Source organism: Gouania willdenowi, chromosome 8, assembly GCF_900634775.1.
Source record: "Gouania willdenowi chromosome 8, fGouWil2.1, whole genome shotgun sequence".
NCBI lineage: Eukaryota > Metazoa > Chordata > Actinopteri > Blenniiformes > Gobiesocidae > Gouania > Gouania willdenowi.
In genome coordinates, this window is record NC_041051.1 from 18,118,617 (window position 1) to 18,144,299 (window position 25,683).

The 25,683-nt window shown below is 38.5% G+C and overlaps 1 protein-coding gene across 5 annotated transcripts; it reads left to right on the forward strand.

Moving 5' to 3' along the window:
- Window positions 1-1,777: 1,777 nt before the first annotated feature.
- camsap3 (calmodulin regulated spectrin-associated protein family, member 3) lies at window positions 1,778-25,596 on the forward strand. Of its 5 annotated transcripts, none has more exons than XM_028454887.1 (18): window positions 1,778-2,328; window positions 10,023-10,279; window positions 16,418-16,558; window positions 16,672-16,758; window positions 17,860-17,892; window positions 18,499-18,637; window positions 18,742-18,881; window positions 18,972-19,056; window positions 19,169-19,211; window positions 19,341-19,396; window positions 19,639-19,711; window positions 19,796-21,773; window positions 21,871-21,995; window positions 22,128-22,420; window positions 22,515-22,608; window positions 22,880-22,992; window positions 23,079-23,197; window positions 23,293-25,596. In XM_028454887.1, the coding sequence occupies exons 1-18, from the start codon at window positions 2,196-2,198 to the stop codon at window positions 23,590-23,592; spliced, it is 4,209 nt and encodes a 1,402-aa protein (XP_028310688.1). In that variant the 5' UTR covers window positions 1,778-2,195; the 3' UTR covers window positions 23,593-25,596. The 5 variants fall into 5 exon arrangements, with proteins under 5 accessions (XP_028310688.1, XP_028310689.1, XP_028310691.1 ...); XM_028454888.1 differs by having other exon boundaries at window positions 19,799-21,773; XM_028454890.1 differs by having other exon boundaries at window positions 19,675-19,711.
- The last annotated feature ends 87 nt before the right edge of the window (window positions 25,597-25,683 follow it).

A 25,683-nucleotide genomic window follows, 5' to 3' on the forward strand; every position in this document is an offset into this window, starting at 1 on the left:
GATTTTTGTTTGTACCAAAGCAGGATTTAGACTACACAATACATATATTCTATTATTAAAACTACAACTTCTGTAATAAGATTTGATTCAGTGTAAAACAGCACTAATAATATACAAACAAAACATAACCTACTTCCAGACAACATAAATAACCTATTCTACTATTCAGAAAGGGAATGAGGATATAAGCTAAGTGGGGAACTGAATTTAAATACACTTTGTGTTGGGAGGACCTTATAAAGAAGGTGCCTGTCAATCTTGGGACAAATTATAGGATAGTCTAACAGATGATTAAAGATATAACCATAGGCTCATTTAAAAGATAGAAAATACAGATATTAGATAAATATATTTCTAGCTCAGGATGATATAATAGTTAGAAAATTATTTTTTTTGTACTGCTTTTTTCTGTGCGTTCAGGTTTATATATATATATATACAATGCCGGTCAATAGTTTTAGAATATTTATTGCAATTCCAATGAATAGCTTGAATTGATACAAAGGTAAGTACTGAACAGCCAGAGGTTAAAAAAAAGGTTTGGTTACCCAAAACTGAAAAATAATGTACATTTCAGAATTATAGAAATAGGTCTTTTTCAGGCGACATGAAGTGTGTTAAGAATTTAAAGCTGTTCTACAGCAATGAAGGTTGGATCAGCCTTGAAAGCTGGTGCTACTAATTCCTACAGGTGTTCCAACTTTTCATGGTTCCTTCCAACCCCCTCTGTCTGCATAATAGCAGTGTTGGAATACACTGTGGTACCAGACCCCCATGAACATCAGGTGAACAGTATTGTTCATGGATTCCATCATTTCTTTTTCAACTCAAATTGCGTATTTGTTCTATGCTTTAATTTCAGAGTGCAATGACAAACTGAATCATTTTCAGTAAAAAAACTGGAAAAAGTGTTCTAAAACTTTTGACTGTAGTAATATATTGTGTATAAATGTATATAAATAGCTTAATATTTTACCTTAGTTGATGCATTCTGAGAACTATTGGTGCATGAATAGATGGTGATTGATGTTATAGAAAAAAAAATGTTAGATTGTAATCTAAAATAGATTTATTAGATCATTATGTAAAAAGAGGTAAGATAATTTAGTTTAAATGTCTTCCTACTCCAGAGATTGTAACATTTCACCTTGTTCTTTTTTCCTCTATTTTTTAATTTTTGTTCCCATTTTTACATATGTGACTGTGTTTTGTTAATGAAGACTTTCTGTGCTTCTGTTGTTTTCTTTTGGGCCACATTATCAACATTCATGTTAGCATTTAGAATGATGAGCATTACCACAGGAAAGAAAAAAGGGTTTGTGTATTTTGGGAGTGATTGTGTATTTTTGTAGCTTAGTGTATTATTTCTCATTTTGTTTACCTATGTTGTTTTGCTCTGTATCTCTTTCTTTTTTGTGTATTTTTTGTTGACTTTTTGTGTATTTTCCCGTAATTTTTTAAAAAAACTTATTTTTTTTAATAGTTTATTTATTATTATGTTTAACTAATTTCCTGCATTTGCTGTTAGGGCCCGCAGAAAATTAATCCAAGGGCCGTATTTGGGCCCCGGGCCGCACTTTGCCCATAGCCTGTTTGGTCCTTGTAGATACGGTGGGTAGGTGCGGTACGTTTCCAATGAAATGTACCTTACCGGATCCCGTAGATTCACCTGTGGTAGCAGTTGTCACATTTCTACCTGCTGGCTGTATTCACACGGAGATCCCGCCCTCCCGCGAAAAGCTGATTCCTGATTGGACAGAAGGAGGAGTAAGCAATCCCAGTGTGGAGCACCTGGAAGTCAGTCATCGACGGGTCCAAAGTGGAGCTGCGTTCAGTGAACTGACAACACAGCAATGCGGACGAAAAAAGTCTAAACTACAGGGAAAACTCCAGTTTTTTTGCTCCTTGGCGGAGGTCAGGGTATGAGTCAGCTATTGGGTTAGCATAGATGGGATTTGAGCTCCATAACCTAGCTGAAAAGGACATTGGCAGACTTGGAAGCAGCGCCGGGGCGGATATTTTCCTGAGCAAAGCCAACCCACATCCGTATTCCCAGCTCTGGTCGAAAGGAAGAGCTGCTCCAAGAATGATTGTTTGATAAAAAAAAAAAACAAAAAAAAAACAAACAATTTTAGGTTAGGTTTTGTCTACTCTCCCAGTTTGCGGGGACCGCCTCCAGTTTTCAGATCCTCGTTATGGTGGACTACCCTACGATGAGGAAGACTTTCGTGGTTCCAGACATAAAGCCATTGGATTTGTATGACTGCACTAAATCAAAAATATGCGCAAGTGTTGGATGGTTATTGACAAAGTCGTACGACAGTCCAGGTACGTGTGCGTTTAGTCGGCAGGCAGATGGTTGACTAAACATCGCCATCCTTTTGTAGTCCAGCTATGTTTATGTTATGTCGAGCGGTGAAGCGCAGAGCACATGCATAGAGGTGAACTGTCGTGTGTGTATCAGTGTATGTATGTGTGTGTGTGTGAGAGAGAGAGAGTAGTTCAGCATTTTTTCCTGCACAAAGAGCCGTAGGCTAAATGAAAAGAGCACCCTTGCTCATCCATTTTTTTTTTTTTTTTTTAGACTGACACATGTCATTTGTTCTGCCACATTTTAGCGGTATGTGCAACAAACGGGCCTCCACCGAAGGCCTTATCACGCTGACCCATTTTGTCGTATAATAGAGCTGCCAGGAGCGTATTTAGGCTACAGTCTGAAACTGCAGACTGCTGGGGATGTTTTAATCCGGTTACACAGACATGGCACATGGGGCCTACATCTATTTCAACAACATCCCTGTTTGACAGCTAAGACTGCCCCTCACTACTCACGGTAAAACAACAACCACCTTGCTAAAAACTCTTTGGACTTTAGTGAATTTGCCATGTCATTGTAATATATCAGAAACTCCAATGTGGTTTATTTCAGTACTAATCAAGAGCCAATAATGGCCATAAAAAAAGAGTTAAAGCAGACATGGGCAACTGGAAAACAACAGCCAAAATACATCAAATAATAATAATAATAATAATAATAATAATAATAATAATAATAATAATAAATGATAGAGAAAATACACAAAATTACTCAAACACAGAAGACGATTGTGCAAATAAAACAATACAAGTTACTAACAATACAAAATAACAACACAAATACAAAAAAATACACAAAAAAGAATAACAACAATTCACATAAATTACTCCTAATGTACAACTATAAAAATACATAAATTGGCTCTGAAACATCATAACGCGACAAACATCTGATTTGTCATTATTCTAAATGCTGACATCAATGTTGATCGTGGCCCTCAGATCAGACAGTTTCGTGGCCCCTGCTGTAATAAAAGTTGCATTGAGCATTGTCCAGTCCTCAAGGACTTTGTTTTGGTTTTTTTTTCTTCAGGAAGACCTTTTAGTCTAAAATCACATGAGACCAGTTTTGCAGTTTATAAAAGACTTCTACTCAAAACCTACAGCGAACCTGCATAAAACTTTATTTACATTTACCCGCAAGGGAAACTTGAGGAATATGTGTTAATCTTGTTAAAGTGTCCACATTAACTGAAGTAAACCCCTTATAGATAATGTTAAAACACAAAATGTAGTCAGTTTTGTCTCGGGAGAGTGTGATAGGAACTTTGATATCAATACCAACTTTTAATCTCAGACAGGTCCTGCTTCAGGACTGCTGGCAGCTAGAGTTGGTGTGTACACTGTTGGAAGTTGAACACCTCAACCACACCCTTTGGTCAAATTCACTCCACGTTAAAGCTGCAGTGCTGGCAAGAGTGTGGCCATACATTTTGTGATTAGTGCCATTTTTGTCCTTGCTTTTCCAAAGGCCAAGTTGACATTATTTAATCCTTTTTTCTGTTAATACATTTAGAAAAATGACCCTGATGAGTAGCCTGTGAAGTTAGGTGTCTTCCTTTATTTCAAAAGGAAAACTATGAATTCCCAAGTGAGGGCATTATTTGATTAAATAACTGTTAGCAATGACCTTGTGGACAGAAGTAAGGGATACGGGTAATCAAAAATGTGTTTCAAGGAACCCTATTCCTCAGTTTTGTCAAATGTGAAGATAACATAACCTCAGAGTTATCCTAAAATTATCAATTTTTAAACTACTCTAAGTCAATGTTGGTTTTGTACTGGTTTGCTGAATTCAACATGAATTGGCAGTAATGTGATATATTCTACTATTGAGAATGAGAGATTTTACACATGATGTGACAAGTTTTTTGATGCTTCATTGGGCAGAGACCATTTAGAATTGGCCTATATTATTTATTTTAAAGTCATTTGTGTGAGGCTAGCCACTTGTATATTTAGCTTGTTAGTTCTAGTCTCAGTGTTTCTGTTGGAACATTTCAAGCTAATATTGAGGTGCTTATTCATCCATCATCATCTGTGGTAAGTCAACAAGAGACACGGACCTGTCAAGGAACTACGTATATCTTAGTCATTGTTTACTCAATAAATAGTCACTTCCATTTGGTATAGCCTACTCTGAATGGTTCAAGACAATCAGTGAGACACAGTTTGAGTAGTGCACTGTCTTTCAAGACAAGGTGGATACTTTACCTTCCTGTACAATAGCAGGCAGGGATCAATGAGATATAGATTTGTCCATAAGGTTGTGTGACCAGAGGAAATGACACCCGCTACAAATGATCCAGTAAAATGGTATCAGTGAAATTGTTGTTTCTACAACATCCATATTGGACATAATTCAATTATACGCTCGGTGTGTGTGTGTGTGTGTGTGTGTGTGTGTGTGTGTGTGTGTGTGTGTGTGTGTGTGTGTGTGTGTGTGTGTGTGTGTGTGTGTGTGTGTGTGTGTGTGTGTGTGTGTGTGTGTGTGTGTGTGTGTGTGTGTGTGTGTGTGTGTGTGTGTGTGTGTGTACACAACGTTACTTGCCCCTTTGTCTACCCTGGCCATTTAATTTTAATTCAGATTAGAGCTGCTGTGAAATAGCAGAGCTCTGTCTGTGTTGTCATGATACACAAACATGTGGCTCTCAGCTGAGGTTTATCCAAGTGGACATGTGGATGAACATGTCTTACGGTTAAAGTGTAGTGTTTTAATCCTTTAATTGTCCTTTGCAGGCATGATGAAATGTGCACGATTTGTATGCACAGCATATTTATGTGGTTCAGCAACTGTTTGGATACATTTGGGTTGAAGATGTAGCGCTATATTGATGACAAGCGGTGGGAACCTCACAATACGGTACGCGACACAAAGCTCACGATAACGATTATCTTACGATATGACGATACTGCGATTAACGATATACTGGTCAGAAATTAATCTACGATAATCTGACATAAAAAAAAAAAAGATTGCGTGAAAAAATACAATTTTTATTTTATATCTCTGAAAGACAATAAATTGAAAGTGTCCTATAAACAGTGACACTATTTTAGTGCAACATTTCTGTAAATAAGTGTCAACATACCAATGTAAAGGAATAATTATCTCCAATAGTGCTTTCTGTAAACAATTTAAAGGGTCTTTCTTATCAGTGACACCATTATAGTGCAATGTTTCAGTTAACAAGATATTGTTTCCTTCAACAGACAGTGACAACATTTCTGTGAAGACGTACCTGCACATTTTAGTGAAAAAGCAGGAAAGGTTTTGGGAAAAAAATAGATGTTTATTTTATTTATTTATCTTTTAAATCGATATATTGCGATATATCGCCATATCGAGATATCATCACACTCCTATTGATGATAGTGTTATGGTACGTTCACACCAAACCGTTTCGGGCGTCAAAATCGTGCCTCGCGCGTAGTTGGACGCTTGTGATTATTGAATAAAGAAGCTTGCCACCAGCATCGAAGATGCTCGGGACGCGCATCCAGTGTCGAGGGGAGGGGCTTCTCTGTTTTTCATACAATGGATGAAATTGTGGCAATCAGTTACGTTCATAAGTCACCCAGTTACTGTGATATGGTGGGGAACATTGTGTTGAGAAGGCTGTGTTTTCTATCGGATGTATTTTGGTGTGACTCAGTGTGTGCACTGTGATGTTAGAGGGCTATAGAGAAGTGTGGGTGAATCGATAATACATTTTGAAGTTCTTTGCTGAACACGCCTTCTGATTGGTCGACGTGCCGCGATATGTCCCAAAAGTTTAACAATCCCAACTCCAGCATCGGCCACGCGAAAAGCTTCAAAACGCGCTGCACAGGAGGCGGGAGAGGCGCAGCGGGATCTCCGACGCTCCCTAGAAGCGCGTCCACCATATATTGTGAATGTACACCTGTCGCTTTTGATGCGTTTGGTGTGAACGCGCCATAAGACATTTCTTCAGGCTTTTTGTTTATTTCACCACATTATGTTGAGTTTTGCTGACAAACTCATAGCTGTGTTTTTATGAAAAACCATATATTTTAAAGAACTATATGTATCCCAATTTGAATTAATGAGGCCTAAACACAACACCATTTGATGTTCTTAAATACTGTATATGCTTATTTTCTACACATTGGTGTCATGAACCTTCAGTAAATAATGATTGTAAACCATGCAACAGTTTTCCCTGAAAAGAAGTATAACATTTGAAAATTAACAAGAAACTGCTCTTGTCAGTTTGGATTGATGTAAGGGGGCAATTTAACACTAACTAGTGACACAGACTTTGTGTATAATGGATGGCTGTTAAAGGAGCTGGTTTGGTTTAAACACAGGGTGAGTAACAGCGTGTAAGTGGAGTTTGAGTTGTTGACATGTTTCTCGATTTCATACTTGTGTAATTGTCATAGTCCTGAATAACGTCATGGCACAATCTCTGGCAAGGGATCTAATCTAATAGATACATACACATAAGTGATTCTCTAGCTCACTAATAGGGTTAATGAAGGAAAGTGAGAATAAACATTCCAAGTGTTTGACTTTTGCCTTCTTACTCAAACTAAAGATAAGTGCCGACCTCATGATATGTGAAAACAACACAGAGGTGATTGCTCCAGTCGGTGCAAACACAGAGACACGTGTTTTCATTCATGTAAGCATGATGGGCTAGAGACATTTTTTTACATCCAAATTGTCAAAATGTATTTTAATTTTTTTTAAAAAATATTTACAATGTTACTTTAAGTTTTTTAAAAATTGACTCATCGCTCCCCATTAGTTCTCTGTGGTTGTTGTTGTTGTTGTTTTTGTTATATTCCAACCACCATCGTGAAACTATTTTTTTTTGCATTTATAGTGTGACCTGGGACAATGTCGCCAGATCAATGTAACCATGAGTTTTTGTAGTCAGTTGTAGGGTTGCACAATTAATCAAATTTTAATCGTGATCAAGATTTTGATTGCCACGATTAAATTAACCTGCAATATTTACATTTAAAATACTGACTCTGTACTCTAATAATGTATTTATTCCATTAGCCTTTGGTTAATTTTAAATTCTTGAGGTAATTTTTTTAAATTATTATTTTTTGTATAATTATTATTTAAAGCTTAATTTTGCACTGGTAATTGTACACACATTGTTTAAAAACTAATATGTTTTTCCTAACATGATTTATAATCATGATTACAATATTGATCAAAATAATCATTTTGGCCATAATTGTGCAGCCCTACTCAGTGGTATACTATATTTACAACAAAATGAACCCTATGGCATGATTTCAGTCATCGTGAAGTTACATGAAACAGAGCTGGACAGGCTGTCTTTTCTTGACTGATGTCTGTAGATCATTACATGACAGTATGAGGTGGAACTACCCTTAACTGCTTTGTCCTTGAAACAGAATGATAGCCTCTCTCTAATACAAAATCATTCTTTTCTCCCTGTTTTCTAAAGGCCTTTTAAACATTGCAATGCTAACGTATGGATATTTGCTTAAAGACAAGGGGCCCTCCTGGTGTACACTTGGCTGCTGGTTTCATCTTGTTAAAAAACAAAAAAAAAAAAACAAGTTCCATAGCGGGTGTGTCAAGTGTGTGTGTGTGTGTGTGTTTTTAGGATAATTTATGCTCTGCTCGTCGTCCTATTTGCAGACAGACCAGTCTGAACAGATTACTTAATCTCCCCCCTCTGCCTTTCTAGAAGAAGAACGAGAGAACAAATTTGAGTGTTGCTGCTTTCATTCAATGTTTTGTTTTGATGTATTGACGAATACTAAGTATCATAAAAACAGAAGCACATGTGGTCTAAAAAGAGGGTTATGATAAGGGGCCAAACCACTTGTAATCGGCTGATGACAACCTTTGAGCTCATCATGCCCCACTAACCTTGATGCTTTCACTGCTTTACTCATTCATATGATTATAGCTCTGTGGTGTACAGCAGCTATTTTATTCTGCCAGGGGATCCTGTAGACGGCAGGTTTCTGTGTCAACCATAAAAAAATGGTCTTCTAATCATTTCGATATTTTTTCTCAAAATGGCGATATACAATATAAATCTCGATATTTTTAATTCAAATAAAGTCTTACCAGAAAAACAATTCAGGTTAAATTAGCTAATGCATAATGCAAACAGGCACATTTATTAACTCAGAAATTCATCTAACTGTGCTTTTCATGCTGTCCTGAGAATTATCAAAAGCAGCGACTCATAGAACTAGTATTTTAATACAAAATGAGCTATAAAATAATACATACATTGATATAGGTGATATTGTCATTTTCTATACCACCAAAATTTGTGTACCCTTTGTTTTTTGGTTGTTCTGTTTTAAAACCAAATCAAAATAACAAATAAACAGTGTGGTTATTTTGTTTTACTGATTTAAAACCAAAACCAAAACTGAAATACAGAAAAACCAAAAACCTGATAAGCAGCCTTTTTCTCTCTTTTTTTTAAATTTTTTAAAAAATTTTGTTTAACTTGTTCTGTTTGTGTGATATTTAGATATTTACAGGGAAATTAGCGCGAGAACTGAAGTCCGCTGCACCTGGCTTCCCTCCCCAGGTCCTGGACCAGGTCTCTACACATAATAGGGCTGTTTAGGCTTTATTTCAGCAGTTTTGTGGTCCTGCTCCTGTTTTCATTCAGTCTGTGGGTATTTTAGCTCATTAAAGGCTCCTCACTTTTATGTTTTGATTTGCGGTGTTATGATCCAAATAGTATCCAGATAATCTGGTGACTGACTATCGACTGTGAGGTTGGTGTGAGGGACAATAGATGTTAGAACTTCTACAATTTGACACTTTTACAAAAACAATTTAAGCATTTTTGAGGGCAGTAAAAATATTTATTTTGCATGTTATAAATATCGCTAACAGCCACCGTCAACACACACGGAAATTGATCATAAGAAACGAGGAGCACCAGCAGATTGATTACACCACCTCTGATTCCACATGTGCATTTTTTATGTAACGTTAGTTTTGATTCACTAGTAATGTGACTTATGTATTGCTCCTTTTTATGTCTGGGAGCAAAAGTCCGCCCTGTCACCAGTTTATCTGGATACTATTTGGACCGTAACACTGTTTGGTAAAGTTGGTAGATATTCACAGATTCGGACTCCCAGCATCAATAACTCTAACAAAACGTCATCGACACACAAATTACACCTCTGCCATTGGTGTGAGGTGATACAAGATAATTTTTATCAAATGCTGCAGAATAAAAGTTTGTCTGTGTGTCCTCTCTGTGTGGTGAGATTAAAACATGAAGCTCTCGTCTTAGTTTACCCGTAAATATCCAATTATCACACAAACAGAACCAGATTTACTTTTAAAACAGAAAAACGCTGCTTGTTTGGCTTTTGGTTTTTCTGTATTCTTGCTTTGTTTTAAGTCAGAAAAACTGAATAACCACACTGTTTATTTGTTATTTGGATTTGGCTTTGAAACGGAATAACCAAAGAACGAAAGGTATACGGATTCGCCAAAATAGAAAACTCGATTTATTTTTAATCTTGATGTATTGCCCAACTCTAGATGGAACTATATCATTTGAACTAAATTATATAATGATAATATTCTACCTGGACTTTGGTTTACTGAACATGTCTGTCTGCTTCTTCCCTCTCTTTTGTAGAAAATGTCCCTGCAGAGCTGCGTGACCCTTTCTACTGTGACCAGTATGAACAGGAGCATCTTAAACCACCAGTTACACGCCTCCTGCAGTCCTCGGAGCTCTATTGTCGTACTTGCAGCCTTTTATTGGGCGATACAGCAGCTCAGCCCAAAGACAACACTGCCCTGCTGCAGCTTCTATCTGAGAGAGGCATCGTCACCAAAGACAGAGACGCAGCAGTGACTGATGCAAACCTCCGACACAAGCCAATCAAAATGGTAATGTCCCACCAGAGCTAGACATTTATGTGAAGATGAAACACCAATGGTTTTATCCCAGAAACCAGTATTTCTCTCTGTGTGCGTGTGTGTGCGCGGGAGTCTGTGATTTTAAACTTTGTTTTCTCATCCAGACTGTCTGCTTTGCAGGAGTCTGTAAAAGTAAAAAGGGTCAAGTTCACTTGCTTGCCGGTATACAACCACATTTATGCTTTGATTTTACGGATTGAAGCACATCAAAAAGACCCCACTCATTCAACCCCGCCCCCACTCTATTCTGGATCCCAGAGGATAAGTGGATCCAGCTGCTTGGATTGAGACGTCACACTGACACAAGGGACACCTTCTTTACTTTGTAAAGTCATGAGAGGGAGAGACTCTTTAGGGAAAAAGCAGCTCAGTTCCTAACAATACCCAAAGAGTTCCTGAAACTTTAGATGCTGTGTGTTGAGAGAACACACTAGACTAGCCTAGCAAGTCAAAACAGGTGAAACAGGTTTGTCCTGTTAATTAATGGGAGACTTTTTTTTTTTTTCTATTTCTATTCTTCATGTAATAACTTAAAATTCTCCAGTCTGAAAAAACTTTAAAAAATTTGCTCCACTGAGAAAAATACCTACTGATCCTCAGGCACCGTTAGCCATGTGTATTCATGTTGGCCTAAAGCTAAATAATCTTCCTCTCGGGGTTTATAGTGTCTTTGTAAAGCGACTCATGGGTTTTCCTTTGTGGATGATGCTGTTGTGATGAGCTGGCATCTCTTGCCTCTGCACCTGAGACTCTTTGCTAACAAATTAATTGTGTTGACTGTGACGGTGTTCAACTTTAGGTGTTGGTTATGATGAGTGTGTGGTAAACATATTTGAAAGTAATATTTATGCAAATTTCACTATTGTTATGGGAAGTGAAGTTGTTGAACTAGTTAGACTACATTTTCTATTTATAGCCTTTTACCTGCTACTAGTTGATGAATATAATCTCTTATTAGTGTTTTTTTTTTTTAGAACAATGGTTCTCATTGACTGCAAGGTGTTACTGTTGTTATTCATTTATAACCTGTATATTGTTGCTGAATTACTTTTAGAAGTCACACCATGGTTTATGATTTATTGTTTGTTCATTTTTTTTTTTTTTACACAATTATTTTTCTTCTGTAGTACCCTGTCCCAGTCTTTGCTTGGCGGCTTCCTCAGCCTGTCTGCCACTGGCTGGCACTGTAGCCATAATGTGTCGAGCAATGAAAGAGGGTCAAGTGCAGCATAACACAGGGATAACCTCAACGTGTGTCTTGGTCAATGGGCAGCTTTGACAGAACATTCAGGTTTTTAATTAAAAATTCAGATGAATGTCTAAGACAGGTTAGTATGTAGTGGAGGGGAATGTCCATTAAATAACAACAGGTCAACATTTCAGTCTTCCCATTTCTAATTAGTTTTGTTGCAATATTCACACATTTGTGTGTGAATCTGATAGATCTAAAAATGTTGTAATAGGCGGTAATGTCATACGCATTACACAGTGGTACCCCCACCTAAGGCCCAATGAGAGCTGGAGATGAACATCAGTCGACCCCCACGACCCTGAAAAAAAGGAACAAGCGGGTTAGAAAATGGATGGATAGATGGAACTTAATAATTTAAAATGTACCAAAGGCTAACTGAATACATACACTTTTACACAGTGCAGAGCCTGTATTTTAAATGTAAATATTGCCAATGATTTGTTTAATTTAATCGTAGCAACCAAAATTGTGATCACGATTAAAATTTGATTAATTGTGCAGCCCTACTGTATGTTTTAAACTGGTGACTGGTTTTTGTCACCTCCCTTCCCCCATTACTCTTTAGATTCAAGATCCTGGAAAGATTAGGGATAATCTGCCCTGCAGACTGAACAACACCATTGATTGGATGGCATACCAGAGATGTACAATAAATCATTACAAGTCAATCATGTCATACAGCATCTTATTGGCTAGATTTATAATTGAGGAAATAATAGCAATCAGTCTTAACTGCACCTTTGGTAATAACAGATGGAAAGGACGAGGAGCATTGGTTCCCACAATTGCAAAGTCAATCATGTAGCTATAATCAAGCTAAAGCTCTTGCTGGTCCCCTGTTGCTTTTTGAGAGGCAGTGACACTTTGTCTTAAATCATTGTGCTGCTGTGTTGGCAAGTTTCTGGTCAAGTGAGCATTATCCACAAGTCAAGCTGAAAATATTCGAGGCAGCTTATCAGAAACACTAACCGTCATCCCAGACATTTGGTTCTGCTTTTAAGTTATTGTAGATTAGAGGCTAATGCACTAAAGTACAGAACTTGTCTTATAAAGAACTTCTTCATTTTTACCATATAACTGCTCTAAACTGGCCTTTTATACATAAACACCAGATGAACCTGTCCATTTTCTTACAATGGTAACTCTTTCCAGAAGCCTCCACAGACCTCTGACGTACATGCCCCACTTTTTCCATCCCTCTATCAGTAAGCATTAGGCAGCAGAGGGGGTGGGGTTAAGTCATATTTTAGACATAATCAGATTTTCCCTTATATTTTAAGCTCCCATAGTGATCAACAGAATGGTCTACTTGGCTATGTTGATGAAACGGTTGAAGACTAAAAAGCCCATAAGAATTCAGTGATAAAATCACTTTAAAATCCACTTTAACTTTGATGTGGGGTGTTTGAAGTTTCTCAGGTCAGAGTCAAAGTTAAACTTCGAGTACAGAGTGGTAGTCAGACATGTAGCAAAGTGCATTGTGGGTCAACCGGTTGGTTGTTATGGTGACCTGGCAGGCTAAGCACTGTGTGTTCAAGTAGCTCCGCTCTCTCCTCTCATTAGCGAGACTTGTGATTTAGCTTAGCAAGCTCTCCTGGGGTTGCTACGAGAATGCACCAGCAACCCTCCCCCTCCTTTTCCTGTGCCTTTTATCATGAATCATCTTTTTCTCTTTCAACCAAGTTATGGTCTTACAGTATGACAACAAATGTGGTCACTTTCAGTAGCTCTGACATTCATTACTCTTCTGTTTTTTAAGCCATGAAATGTCACATTACTGTTGAAAACAGTTATCAATTATAAATCCAAAATAATTTTGAGATAATTTGACAGATTTTTGTCAAAACAAATCAGAAAATACCCCTCAATTTTAAAAACCTTCTATTCTTTTTTGGAGCCTCACCAACTGACTCAAGGCTTACGTTAGACTGCGCCAGTCTACCATAGGTGGAATTGGTGGATTCTGAAAATAAGAGATGCACAATCACGTCATTAGTCATCATTAAAGTTCTCGACAATACTCTGTGAAAACCCTCACACACTCAGGACAGGAAAGCTCTACAGATTTAGCTGATTTATATCGTCTTTCTTTAACACCAAGTTACAAAATAAAGATAAGGATGGAATTTGACAGAGATTTCAGTGACTCGTTGTTGGGTAAAACCGTATTCAATCCTACACTGTTTTTATATTTAATTCTATATATATATATATATATATATATATATATATATATATTTTTTATTAATTATAAAAAACAGCTAAATTCAAGAAATCAGTACTTATGTAATATTATTCTGAAACAGTCAGCTCAAAGCTAGTTATAATAATGTTACTCTTCTATCCATCTGTCCCTTGGCTGTACATATATTTGCTTTTTAAAATGACTAAGACAAACAAGATCTATTTGTGATGATGTTGACAGTGTCTATTTATTGGCTTAATGTTCATAGTGACTAACAGCAGCGTATTCAGAGCACTCGGCCCAATACTATCTGACATGCCTTTGTTGTCGTTGTCTCTACAGCATGCCCAAGCAATGGCCTTGCCCAAGTCAACTTTTTACTTCAGGGTCGAGCATGCATACAATTCTCTTGCACAAAGCAGGCCTGGCACCAGTCTTTATGGGGGATTCATGTTGGTAAAGAATGTCTGTTTCTTAAGTTTGTACAAATCAGTGCCTGCTCAGTTTGAGTACACTTCTTACACGTTCAGTTTAAGCCCAGAATTGTGACTGCCCATTGGGGGTATGACCAAAGAACAGGAGTGTTGTTTGTGAGCTGCTTGATTTTTCTCTTTGCTAGAATGGATAGAATGAATTACTATAACAAGGTTTAGAGCTGATTGCTCAAAGTGAAGAGTGGGAACCTGTATTGGAGTTGCGAATAGTTTAAGAAATAGACGATTTGAATAAAATTCTAAAAAAAATATACAATAAAGTCTTTCATTAAGGACTTATTAGTTTATTACAGAGCTCATTCACAGACACTGACTTTAATATCCTGTTGGTTTTTGCTGGAAGCTATTAACTAGTTAATTTGAACTATATGTTGACCGAGAGTACCAGAAATCCCTTTTCTTTGTTACTAGAGCACAAAATTAAATTATTCATATTTTTAAGCTGAGGTTTAAGTAAGTTTCATTTGTATATAATAATTACATTTTTTTTTAATGCTGATTGCACCATAAAGTAGGGGTGGGACAATCTCTTGCCTCAAGATATCTCATCGGGTGTCTGAGTTGTATTGTTGAGTCTTACAGGGCTGTGTTGTTTTTCCCTTCACATTCTGAAAGGCTGATTTTCTCCACCCTCCATTGTTGGTGTTCTTCTTCTAGAAGACTAGATGCAGGACTGGCCTGCAAAAGTGTGTGTGTGCGTGCGTGCGTGCGTGCGTGCGTGCGTGGACTGTAAACAGTGAAGACCACACTTTGGCCTCATGGAGCCCTCTGTCAATTTTTTTGTGGCCCCCAAAATAAACACACAAAATTACTCCAAAAATACACTAAATGACAAAAAACAAAATTACAAAAAAAAGATGAAATGAGAGAAATAAATAAATGAAATGAGAGAAAATTGTACAAAATGACAAAAAATACTTAAAATGAGAGTAAAATATCTAAAATTACAACAGAAATACATAACGTGAAAGAAAAATACAAAGGCAGGAAGCTGCCAACACAGTTAATGCTTAAAAGCGTGAGATTATTATTTCATCCGATGATGACCGTACAGCGCTCTGATGAGTCATTTTAACTTTATTACAGCGCAAACATGTTTCTATTCACGTAGGCCGCCTTGATTTTATACACACTGAGATGAGAGAGCATTGTTTTGCTCTGAGCACTCACTGAACCCTGTGAAATGAACAAACTGCATTCAGTATATACCATATACATTATACAGTACATCTTTCCTAAAATAAATAGTCTTTCTTTCCAAAATTAAGCTATCTGATCTGTGTTCCAACTAGAATCTTTTAACAATGGGCACGTCATTTTTCAAGATAACTGATGGGTCAGGAGGCGGGGCTTTTGTACTTGCAGAAGTTGTTATCCTCTCCTTAACTTGCTCCCAATTAGGTTAGCTGTTCAGCGTAAGTTACCATGGTTATTTACCGCGATAGAACAGCACACACTGAATAAATCCCAGAAATGAGCGCTATAAGAGACAATCCAGCTTTGTAGTACAGGTCCATGAAGTAAAAGTACTGTTTGTTGTTGCATTTTGACACAAGCTGCAAATGGTGTCAAACATGCTAACAGGATTCATGAATTAAGTTGCTCACACAGAGCTGATGATAGCTTGGGTGCTTTTAAATGGTTGGAGTCATTTTCAACCTAAACCCATTGAAAAGTGAGGGTTTGTCATTGTATGACAGCTTTTGTTTGTTGTGTCTTGTTAATATTTGTGTGAGAAACACTATGTCCGAAGGTATATTTTATATTATCTCTTATGCTGTCTGACAAACACAATCCACATTGTCAAAACACCTGCTTTCTCTCCAGAGGATCTCATTACATCACCTCCTTTTTATTATCCCATCTCTTAAGCTAGACCGAGAAATATTTCAGCTCCATATTACATAAGAGAGGAGGGGCATTTGGGTAAAATGCCGAGGAATTAGCATGTTACTGTATTCCAGGACTGTTGCGTATTAAATGTGTACAAACAAGGGTTAAAGTCCGTCCACATCAGTGCTTGTTTGATAGTGAGAATCTTTCAGTTTCTATTAAACATAAACGGACTTTAAGTGACCTCTAGTGGACACTGGAAGTAATTACCAATGCTGTTAATTGTTTTCTTTTCAACACAGCAATGCCTGCTTACTTAGTTTTCTTCCATGTGATTCATACAGAGTGCTCATCTGGCAGTTATTGATTCCTTGATGACCTTGGAAGCCATGGAGGTTGTGGCTGCAGTAAAGACCAGTGGTTCTATTGAGTTACTGGGTGAAGCTTCCTGCTGGGAGAATGAGCTGCTTGAATGGGTGAAAGGGGTAAGTATTAGGATATTTGATGTATTTCTTCACAAGTTAACCATCCTTTTGATTTAGTTTTTACCTTATGTGTTCCATTTTTTTTTTTTTTTTCTTCCATTTTTGGTTTTCAGTTAATCGGGAAGCTGAGAGAGCCTTTTGAAGAAGCAGAGTGTGAATCAGCTAAAACAGCTGCCGAGTCACAGTCAGTTGACCCCTCTGTAAGTATCAGAGCACACCGTTTGTTTACACATTGCTTTGTTTAAAATGCATTGAGAGTATTTCTCTGAGCTCACAAACACACATAACAAACTAAGCATGCGGATACACACACTCCTCAGCACAAGTGATCTAGTTTATGGTTTCTAGATGTGAAACAGAGGTTGCTGACTTTTACTCTCCCCTTCAAAATACGACTGATTTTGTCACAATCTTAGATGCAGCAATTAAAAGTCAGCCTTATTGTTGATTATGCTATTGGTTCTTGGCTCTATACTTTTTGAGGGTGCAAAAATATTGTCATCTGTGACAAAGTGTTTCAAATATTTAAAAAGAATATATCGAGATTTAAGATGTATCAAGATTTCTATTTTGGTGATATCGATATAGGCAATATTGTAATTTTCAATATGTATATTTTATTAAAATACTTGTTTTGTGGGTTGCTGCTTTTGCAACTTCACAGAACAGCATAAAAAGCACAGTTGGATGAATCTTTGAGTGAGGTAACCCAGACCTTCCCCTAAACAAGCCACAGTACAGAACTCACTCACATGTGCTGTCCCTTAAAGTGGCACACATTGTGCAGCTGTTTGTTAATAAATGTGTCTGTGTGGCATTTTTCATCAGCAAATTTAACCCAGAATTGTTTTAATGGTCTGACTTTTTTTTAACTAAAAATATCGAGATTTATATCATATATCGCCATTTTGAGAAAAAATATCGAGACATGACTTTTGGTCCATATCGCCCAGCTCTAAACTAAGTGTATTATACACAAGTTGTAGTAAGTTTGTAATATCATAGCACCTTTAGTTTAATATCATTTCTGGCCTGTTGTGATTGCCTGCACTGATGGTATTCTTTGTGGTGAGCGATTTATTTCGCTTCCAGCATTTATTTCAAGCTTGTGCTTGTTTTTAGGACTTTTAAATGAAGGCTGGTGTTACTGTATTGTCAGCATAGCTTGCTCGTCACTTCACGTACCGTCATCACAACCCTTTCACTTGTTTGTCAGGTTTTTCCACTGTAGGCTTAATTGCTCTCCTTTTGCCGCTTCATTTTCCTGTTCCTCTTCTATTTGCCGTCCCTCCTTCTCTCAGTGTCCTACTCGCTGGTATTGGAAACTTGTTCCTGTAAGTTCCCTCCTATCTTCTGCCTCCCTGTTCTGTCCCTTCATCTCTCCAGTTTTCATCACATTTATCTGCAAATTTCTGATATAAATCAGGTTTGTTTTTATTTTCCTTTTGGATGGTATGAGAATGAACAGTGCACCACATCTTTCTTTGCGTGTCATTGCATCTAACAGCAGATAAATGATGGACTAGGACAGGACTGTTTGTGGTGCATGACTCACAGTGTGTGTCCCGGGAGTCTTTGAAGCTTTAATGTACAACCGGTTTCTCTGGTGTGCGTGTGTGTGTGACACAGGTGTGTGTTTGATTGTGAGTGGCTTTAAGGATTAACAGTAACATAGTTCTGATCATGTGATCCTCTCCAATCATCGTGTTTCTGTCCAAGAAAAAGTCCTCTTTCATGATGCACTCTAACGTGACCTGCATTCTTTTGGACAATATCGTTTCCTTTTTTGCCTGGTGTTGGATTTGCTTTTACTTTATTTGGTTCTTGGCATGAAATTGTGACTACCATTCTGTATTTTTCTTTTTATGTTTTGGATTCTTACACAAAGTGTAGAGATGAATACAACTAAAATGTCACAATGTTTTATTGTATCTGTTTAGCTCCGCTACAGGAAGGATAAGATTCAGCCCAGAGAACAGCCCATTTTTCCAGCTGTTAAAGAAGTCAAAGACCTTTCAAATGGTTGTGTTCTCACTGCTGTCATCCATTACTATTGCCCCAGCCTGCTGAGACTCGAAGGTACATGTAAAGTATTTTTTTTATTGTGTTTTGAAAAACGCTTTTCTACTTCATGATTTTTCTTCAGCTTGTCCCTTCTTTTTTTTTTTTTTTTTTTTTTATAGATGTTTGTATGAAGGACTCGATGTCTGTAGCGGACAGTCTGTACAACTTACAAATTGTTAAAGAATTCTGCGACAGTTGCCTGAATGGCTGTTGTCATTTGACATTGGAGGACATGCTATATGTTCCACATGAGCTCCAGGTATTTTTTTCCTTTATTATTTTACCATTCTTATGTATCACATGTCACACTGTGCTCGTGAAGCCTGATGCAGTCCTTGTACTTGTTTAGCTTAATTCGCTGAGCTTCCTGTCTGAACTGCTTTGTTGGTTTGAAGTGCGAAAGCCAGAATTTGTTCAGCCAATGAACACATTTGGTAAGTGATACTGATTTTTGGTCATCTGCAAATAATGAAATGTAAATTAAATTAAAGCCTAAGACACTTAACATTGAAGCTTAATTTCTTTGGGAATATCTTTTCCTGTTAGATGAATCTACCCCAGCAATGCCAAGTAGCCTGAGTGGAAATAGGTAAAACTTTTTCCTTCCTGACTGTGTTGTTGTAATGCCCTTCTTTTTTTTTTTCTTTTTTTTTTTTAAACAATTATATACTGTATATAATGTTTTTGAGAGCTGAGTAAATATTTTCTTGTTTTACAGTACCACTCCCTCAGTCTTGAAAAAGCCTTTCCTACCTATCTCACCCACGCCATCAGGTAAGACCCTTGTTATCATTTCATTGAGCTTAAAAAATCATTTAAAAATTAGTTTCACCTTTTTCTCCTCAATTTGTGTTTGCCTTTTTTGTTTTGGGAGGTTTTGCTTTTTTTTAAACAGACATGTTTATTTGTTTTGGGTTTTTTTGTTCACGTTTCACTTAGATTATTTGTGTATTTCTTAGTATTTTGCATGATTTTACATATGTGTCGTGTGTCCGTGTGTGTTCCATTACACTTAGGATCTTTGACTCCGTCTACCTCAATGTCTCATATAGAAGGAGCTGGAAAGACATGGAATACAAAGTCTCTAAGGTCTGAGTTAAGCATTTTGAGCTTTATATTTTTATCTTTTTTTTTTTTTAACTTGTGTTCACAATTTTTTTTGTTTCTTTTTAGCAGGCCTTTGTCAGGAGTGTCCTTCAGTATTCCGTTTGGCCTAGACAGTGATGTAGACATTGTTATGGGCAATCCTGTCATAACTCGCTCTGTGAGCTCCGGTCATCTCAATCCAGTAGCAAACAGCACACGACAAGAAGACCTCAGGCATTTAGTTGGCAAACCCACTATTCCAAATGGTCCACAGAGAGCATCGTGGGTCACACAGAGCCCCAGTGTCCCAAGGATGGCAGAAGAAAATGGAACAACTGAAACAGGGGAACTTCCGACTATTGAGGAGGCTCTTCAGATAATTCACAACGAGAGCAAAATGGAGCGTCGCTTACACCCAGATGGCGCTCCTGATGTTTTTTACCTCCACTCCCCTGATGATACTCCGGGCTCCAGAAATTCCAGTAATTTTGCACCCATCAGTTCCTCTGCCCCAACACGCTCAGGAATGATGTTCCGGCCAACTGGAGCGTCCAGAGACTCTGTTCGTACCAGAAATGCCTCTGAATGTTCACGAGATGATGACTCAGTCTTAAGAGATGGCAGCGTTGACTCGGATGCATCCGAAGACCTGCCCAAGACTCAGTCCACTCCGACAACACCGGCTGCTGTTTCACACTCTGTTAGAGGGCAAGATAGCGGGGTGAGAATGACTAGCTTTGCAGAACGTAAGAAAAAGGTAACAGATTCTCCAAAAGCTAGTGACTCTTCTCCTCAAATGACTACGTGGGCACAGAAATCAGAGGAAAGCCCCAGTAAAAGTCCACAACTCACTAATGAAGTAACTGAGCTGGGGGCTCGGCTTGAAGAAAAACGAAAAGCAATTGAAGCTCAAAAGAAACGCATCGAGGCTATTTTTGCAAAGCATCGGCAAAGGCTGGGAAAGAGTGCTTTTCTGCAGTTGAAAAAGGAGCAGGGGGAAGAAGGGGAGGAGAAAGGGGCAAATGGTCAAAATGACTCTTCTTCTATTGAAGAGGATCTCTCTCGCTTGACTCTGGAGGAAAGGTTGGCCCAAATGGAGGCAGAGGAACAGCACTCCTTGATGGACAATGATAAGAAGGCTCATAAAGAACTTGAGCTAAATAGGCAGGGCAACAAAAGTCTAGAAAAAACTGGTACACCAGGGGAAAAGGCCTCTGGAGCTCCCGTGGCTCCACTTGGAGACTATAATAATGCTGTCTCCAAGCTGACAGCAGCTCTTAGCTCTTTGCAAAGTGACATGCAGCGTCTGACTGAGCAGCAGAATCAGCTAATACAGAACAAAGCTGCCACTCCCAGTAAGTCCTGGGTTATTCCAGCTAGCCCTAAAAGCTCAACCCTAGGACCACGGCTGTCACGAGAATCTACCAGAGATTTTAATTCAGCCTCTTCTCCATCTCATAAAATCTCAAACCACACCACTCCTCCAAAATCTCCACGTGTCCAGCGAAGGGCTCAATCTGTGCCTCCTAAAAGCCCCAAGCACAATCGACATGTGGATAATAAGGTGCCAACCGTATCGAGATTTCTCGCTCCACATGTGAGTGTCGACCGCATACCCCATCTTCGTCGTGTAAGTCCCCTGAAATCGCAAATTCAGACCTCAGCTTCGTTTTCTATTGGTGATGCGAACAGCTTTGATGAGATGCGCTCATCTGCACTAACTCCTGTTCCTACACCGCCTTCAACACCTGTACCAACTCCAGCTGTTATGGACGGGGTCCTGGGAGTGGGGTACAATGATGCACCGAGCATGCTCGGTGTGGATCAAGGAGCAGAGGCCTCACGTGGTCCTAAAAATGAGTGGCTTCTAAGCGGCGGCTGCAGCTCCGGCGCACCATCAGAATGCTCCTTTGAGAGTGACGCTGCCTCTGGAATAATGAACGGCAAACGTAGCAGCCTGATCGAGATCCCACTGTCTGCCTTGCGAGATGAAGAAGAGGCTTTGTCAGACTTGAGTGATCAGACAGACTCAGACTTAAAATCCGGAGTTGGTTTCTTTTTCAAGGTTAATGGCTGGTTTATTGCAACATATATTAAAAAAAAAAAAAAACTATACCATGAGTGTTTTAAGACTTATTCATATCTTGACCTCTCATTTTCAGGATGACAAAGATCGGCCAGAGGATGAGATGGCTCTGAGAAGAGCAGCATTGCTCGAAAAACAGCAGAAGAGGTCAGAAGAAATGAAAAGACGCAAACTTGAGCAGGAAAAGGAAAAAGAATCCAAGTAAGACACATTAGTTTTAAGATTATATTTTATGAAATACCTTAAATCTTCTGTGTAAATTAAAACCATGATTATAGGGTTGTGTTTTTGGTATAGTCTTCCCTTATTGTATATTTCTACTGGTGCTTCTAGCAAGCCTCAGTGGATGATTATTGAAGGTTGGGGAAATAAGAGTGAGGAGCTCCCCCAGAGCCCGGGAACCCCACCTCCATCGCACAGCTCTTCAGTGGAGGGGACCCCCCAGCGGAGAGGAGACTTCACAAGGCAGGAGTATGAAAGAAGACAACAGCTGAAGGTCATGGAAGACCTGGACAAGGTGTTGAGGCAGAAACCAACCACTGTGCGTGGGGTGAAGAAGCAGAGACCCAAGACTGTGTTCAGGGATGATTCGGTCCTCGCTCACAGCCCTGGCAAAGGTTTCTTAGGTAAAATGTTCTCATACCTCAGAAACCTTTTAAATATGTTCTCTTTTTTTAACCCAGCAAATGTTGAGTTCACTTTTTATTTTTCCTCTCTTAGACACCAAGCTGAATAGGGTGTACTCTCACTCCACCATGAATTTGTCTTCTATGGCAAATGACTCTGGAGGCTTGAATAGGAGAAAGTCTCCCAGGTACTCTGCACAAACACGGCACATGCAGTTCCAGTGTATCCTAGCTTAAAGGCCTTAGTCATTGCAAGGGAAAATGGTGCAACTTTTCAGAAAATGTCAATAACAGTGTTTACATTTTAGAGAACAACATTTCAAGCTGCAATTTGACTTTTTCCCTTTTTTTGAGTAAATTTTGTTTGATTCATTGATCTTTGAGGCTATGATTTTATCTACTTGAAAAATGATCATAATTAGCAGCTTTAATGATCAATGAACTTCATTCTCCCCCTAGTCGTTCACACTCACCAGCACGTTCCCGAATGAGGTCCCCAGGTAGGATGAGTGAAAAGGACTGGGAGAATGGCTCCACTATTTCCTCCCCTGCATCAATCCCAGAGTATACCGGTCAGTGTGAAGTAACATTGAGATATGATATAACATAAAAACATTTAGTATTTGGTGACTAAATGTTGTATTTTTTTGTCTTACAGGTCCAAAGCTGTACAAGGAGCCAAGCTTTAAATCCAATAAGTTCATCATCCACAATGCCATCTCTCGCTGCTGTCTCGCCGGCAAGGTCAACGAACCTCAGAAAAACAAGATTGTAGAGGTAAAACAAATCGATGTGACAGAGTCCATGTTCAATCTAGTTAGGTTTTATGTGCTTGTCTGACTGCTTCTCCGTGTCCGTATTTCCATCTTCAGGAAATGGATAAAAGTACCGCCAACCATTTCCTCATCCTCTTCAGAGATGCTAGCTGCCAATTCAGAGCAGTGTACACCATGAACCCTGAAACTGAAGAGATGGAACGGCTCACAGGAATTGGCCCGCGCATCATCACACCTGAAATGGTGGAGTCCATTTATAAGTACAGCTCTGATCGCAAACAGTTCACAGTCATCCCGTCCAAAACTATGTCCATGAGTGTTGATGCCATCACCATTCCTGGTTATTTTTGGCAAAAGCGGCCAGGAACTCCCAAAAAGCTTGGCACCCCTAAATAAGAACTTACTTTTGATGACTATGGTGTCACCATTCAGGAATGGGGCTTCTGCCCAGACTTCTTTTTCCCATTTTATGGCCAGTGTAGTACTGGAAGTAATTTATTATCTCAATAGAAGAGCGGTGAACAGCATGACTGATTTAGGCCAGTTAATGACCAAGACCCGAAGAACAATTCATTCCACTTTACCGGCCATGAGTGTTGGCCCCTCACTTAATCTCTCAGCTATTATATTCATAATTGCTCATCTCTTGAGATTTTGTGACTGACCCTGCCTGGATAAACGAAGTAGTAAAATGTAATGTGGTTTCTATCAGCTTCAAGGCATCTGTCTCCTTTGCCTCCTCATTCCCTTTCTTACCCTGCCATGCCTGGGTCACTCCTGGGACTCTGAGGTGAAAAGAGGTAAACCATGCTGCCTTTGCCCACATAGCAGTATTATGGGCACAAGTAGTTCCCACTCATCTCTGTGTTCTTTGCTATTCCCTTTTTAGCCTTTTTCTGTTTCCAGGGTCCACTTTTCTTTGCCAAGTGACTCAGCCTTCAGTTCGATCACAGATAGATCACACCTGAGACAGCAGGGAGCACTTATAATAAATGAATGTAGGACCTGCTAAGCTCTTTTTCCATTTAGGGCTATTTTCATCCGTTGCTTAGGACAAGTAGAAGCAGTGGTGGGTGGTCTCTCTGTTGGCTGCGCTGGTGGTTGCCACTATGTTGTCGGTGGACCTTCACATTAAGTAGTAGCTTATCCATAAAGACTGCACTCTGCTCCAACGATCATCAGCGGTAGACATTTGGATGTTCAGAACTTTTTTTAAAAGAAAAATATTTTTGCTGGACAAACCTCAGCCTTTAAAAACTGAAAAAAGAATTAAATCCATGTGACGCTCACCCCCACCCCCCAACTTTTGATGAGTAAAAATTTACATGAGTTTAAATTGAAATTTAAAACATGAAGGATGAGGGCTTTATCATGTTTGCTAATGCTTGGATACAGCCCTGTGTGAAAATGACAATGCTGATTTAATATATACTGAATGCTAATTACTTTAGTTTCTTTGACAATGATTTGTAAGTTGACTGCTAATAAGCTAGCTGCTGCTTAAACATTATTGAGATGTATGTTTGAGAAGAGAAATGAGTGAATGCGAATGAACCAACATTGTCAAATGGTTGAAATTGCAAAACTACGTAGGGATTAATAAATCTTTTAGGTCACTTAAGTTGTTTCCTATTAATATATTCCCTGTTTGTGTGTGGTGGCATATAAACAGTAGGTTTTTTTATTGAAATTAATTTTGGACTGTAACAGCCCTCATCTATCCCACAGTATCAAAAAACGCTATGAAGAACTGGATTAATGTAAACTGCCAAACTGTTCCTTTTTGTCACTGTTGTCATGCTAGTGAGGGGAAAAGACTAGCCGTTATTAGGGAGTTTGCAGAATGTCACTGAAACATTAGTGGGAAGTGATCGTTGTTCCTAGTTCAGCAGTTCTCCACCAGCTGCTAATGTGCATCTGTTTTCAGTTTTTTTTTAAATCACTGACTGCCTCGAAGAAATCAGTTTTTGAAGGATGTTTCAGTACAGATGTGAGAAAAAAATCTATATTGGCTGCAGCTACATAAATGGTGGATAGTACTTTGGACGTGTGTTTGGGGAGTAAGTGTGGATCTAGTGGACGTTTGTATTTATGTGTCGGTAAAACTCAATTGTGATTGTTAACATTTAATTTTCCTTCAGTGCAATTATCCTTTAGAAGTCACCTTCGCTGAGTTCTAGATGCTTTATTTATTCGCTCTAACATAGATGGGCAATGTAAAGTTTAGTTCCTAATTCCGCTTTTTTGTATTTTAGTTTAAGTCATATGTTCATTTCATACTTCATTTTTGCTTTTCCTTTCATTTATTATTAAAACTGCCTGTGGATTATGTATGTTGATATCATAACTTGACAATCCTTGGAAACTGGACCATATGAATAAAATCATTTTTGAATCATGCATGCATGTGCTCCATCTTTTGTTTTTTCCATTTTATTAGGCCCTTTAACAGGCCTGTATTCCTGTGAGTGAAGTAACATCTTAACA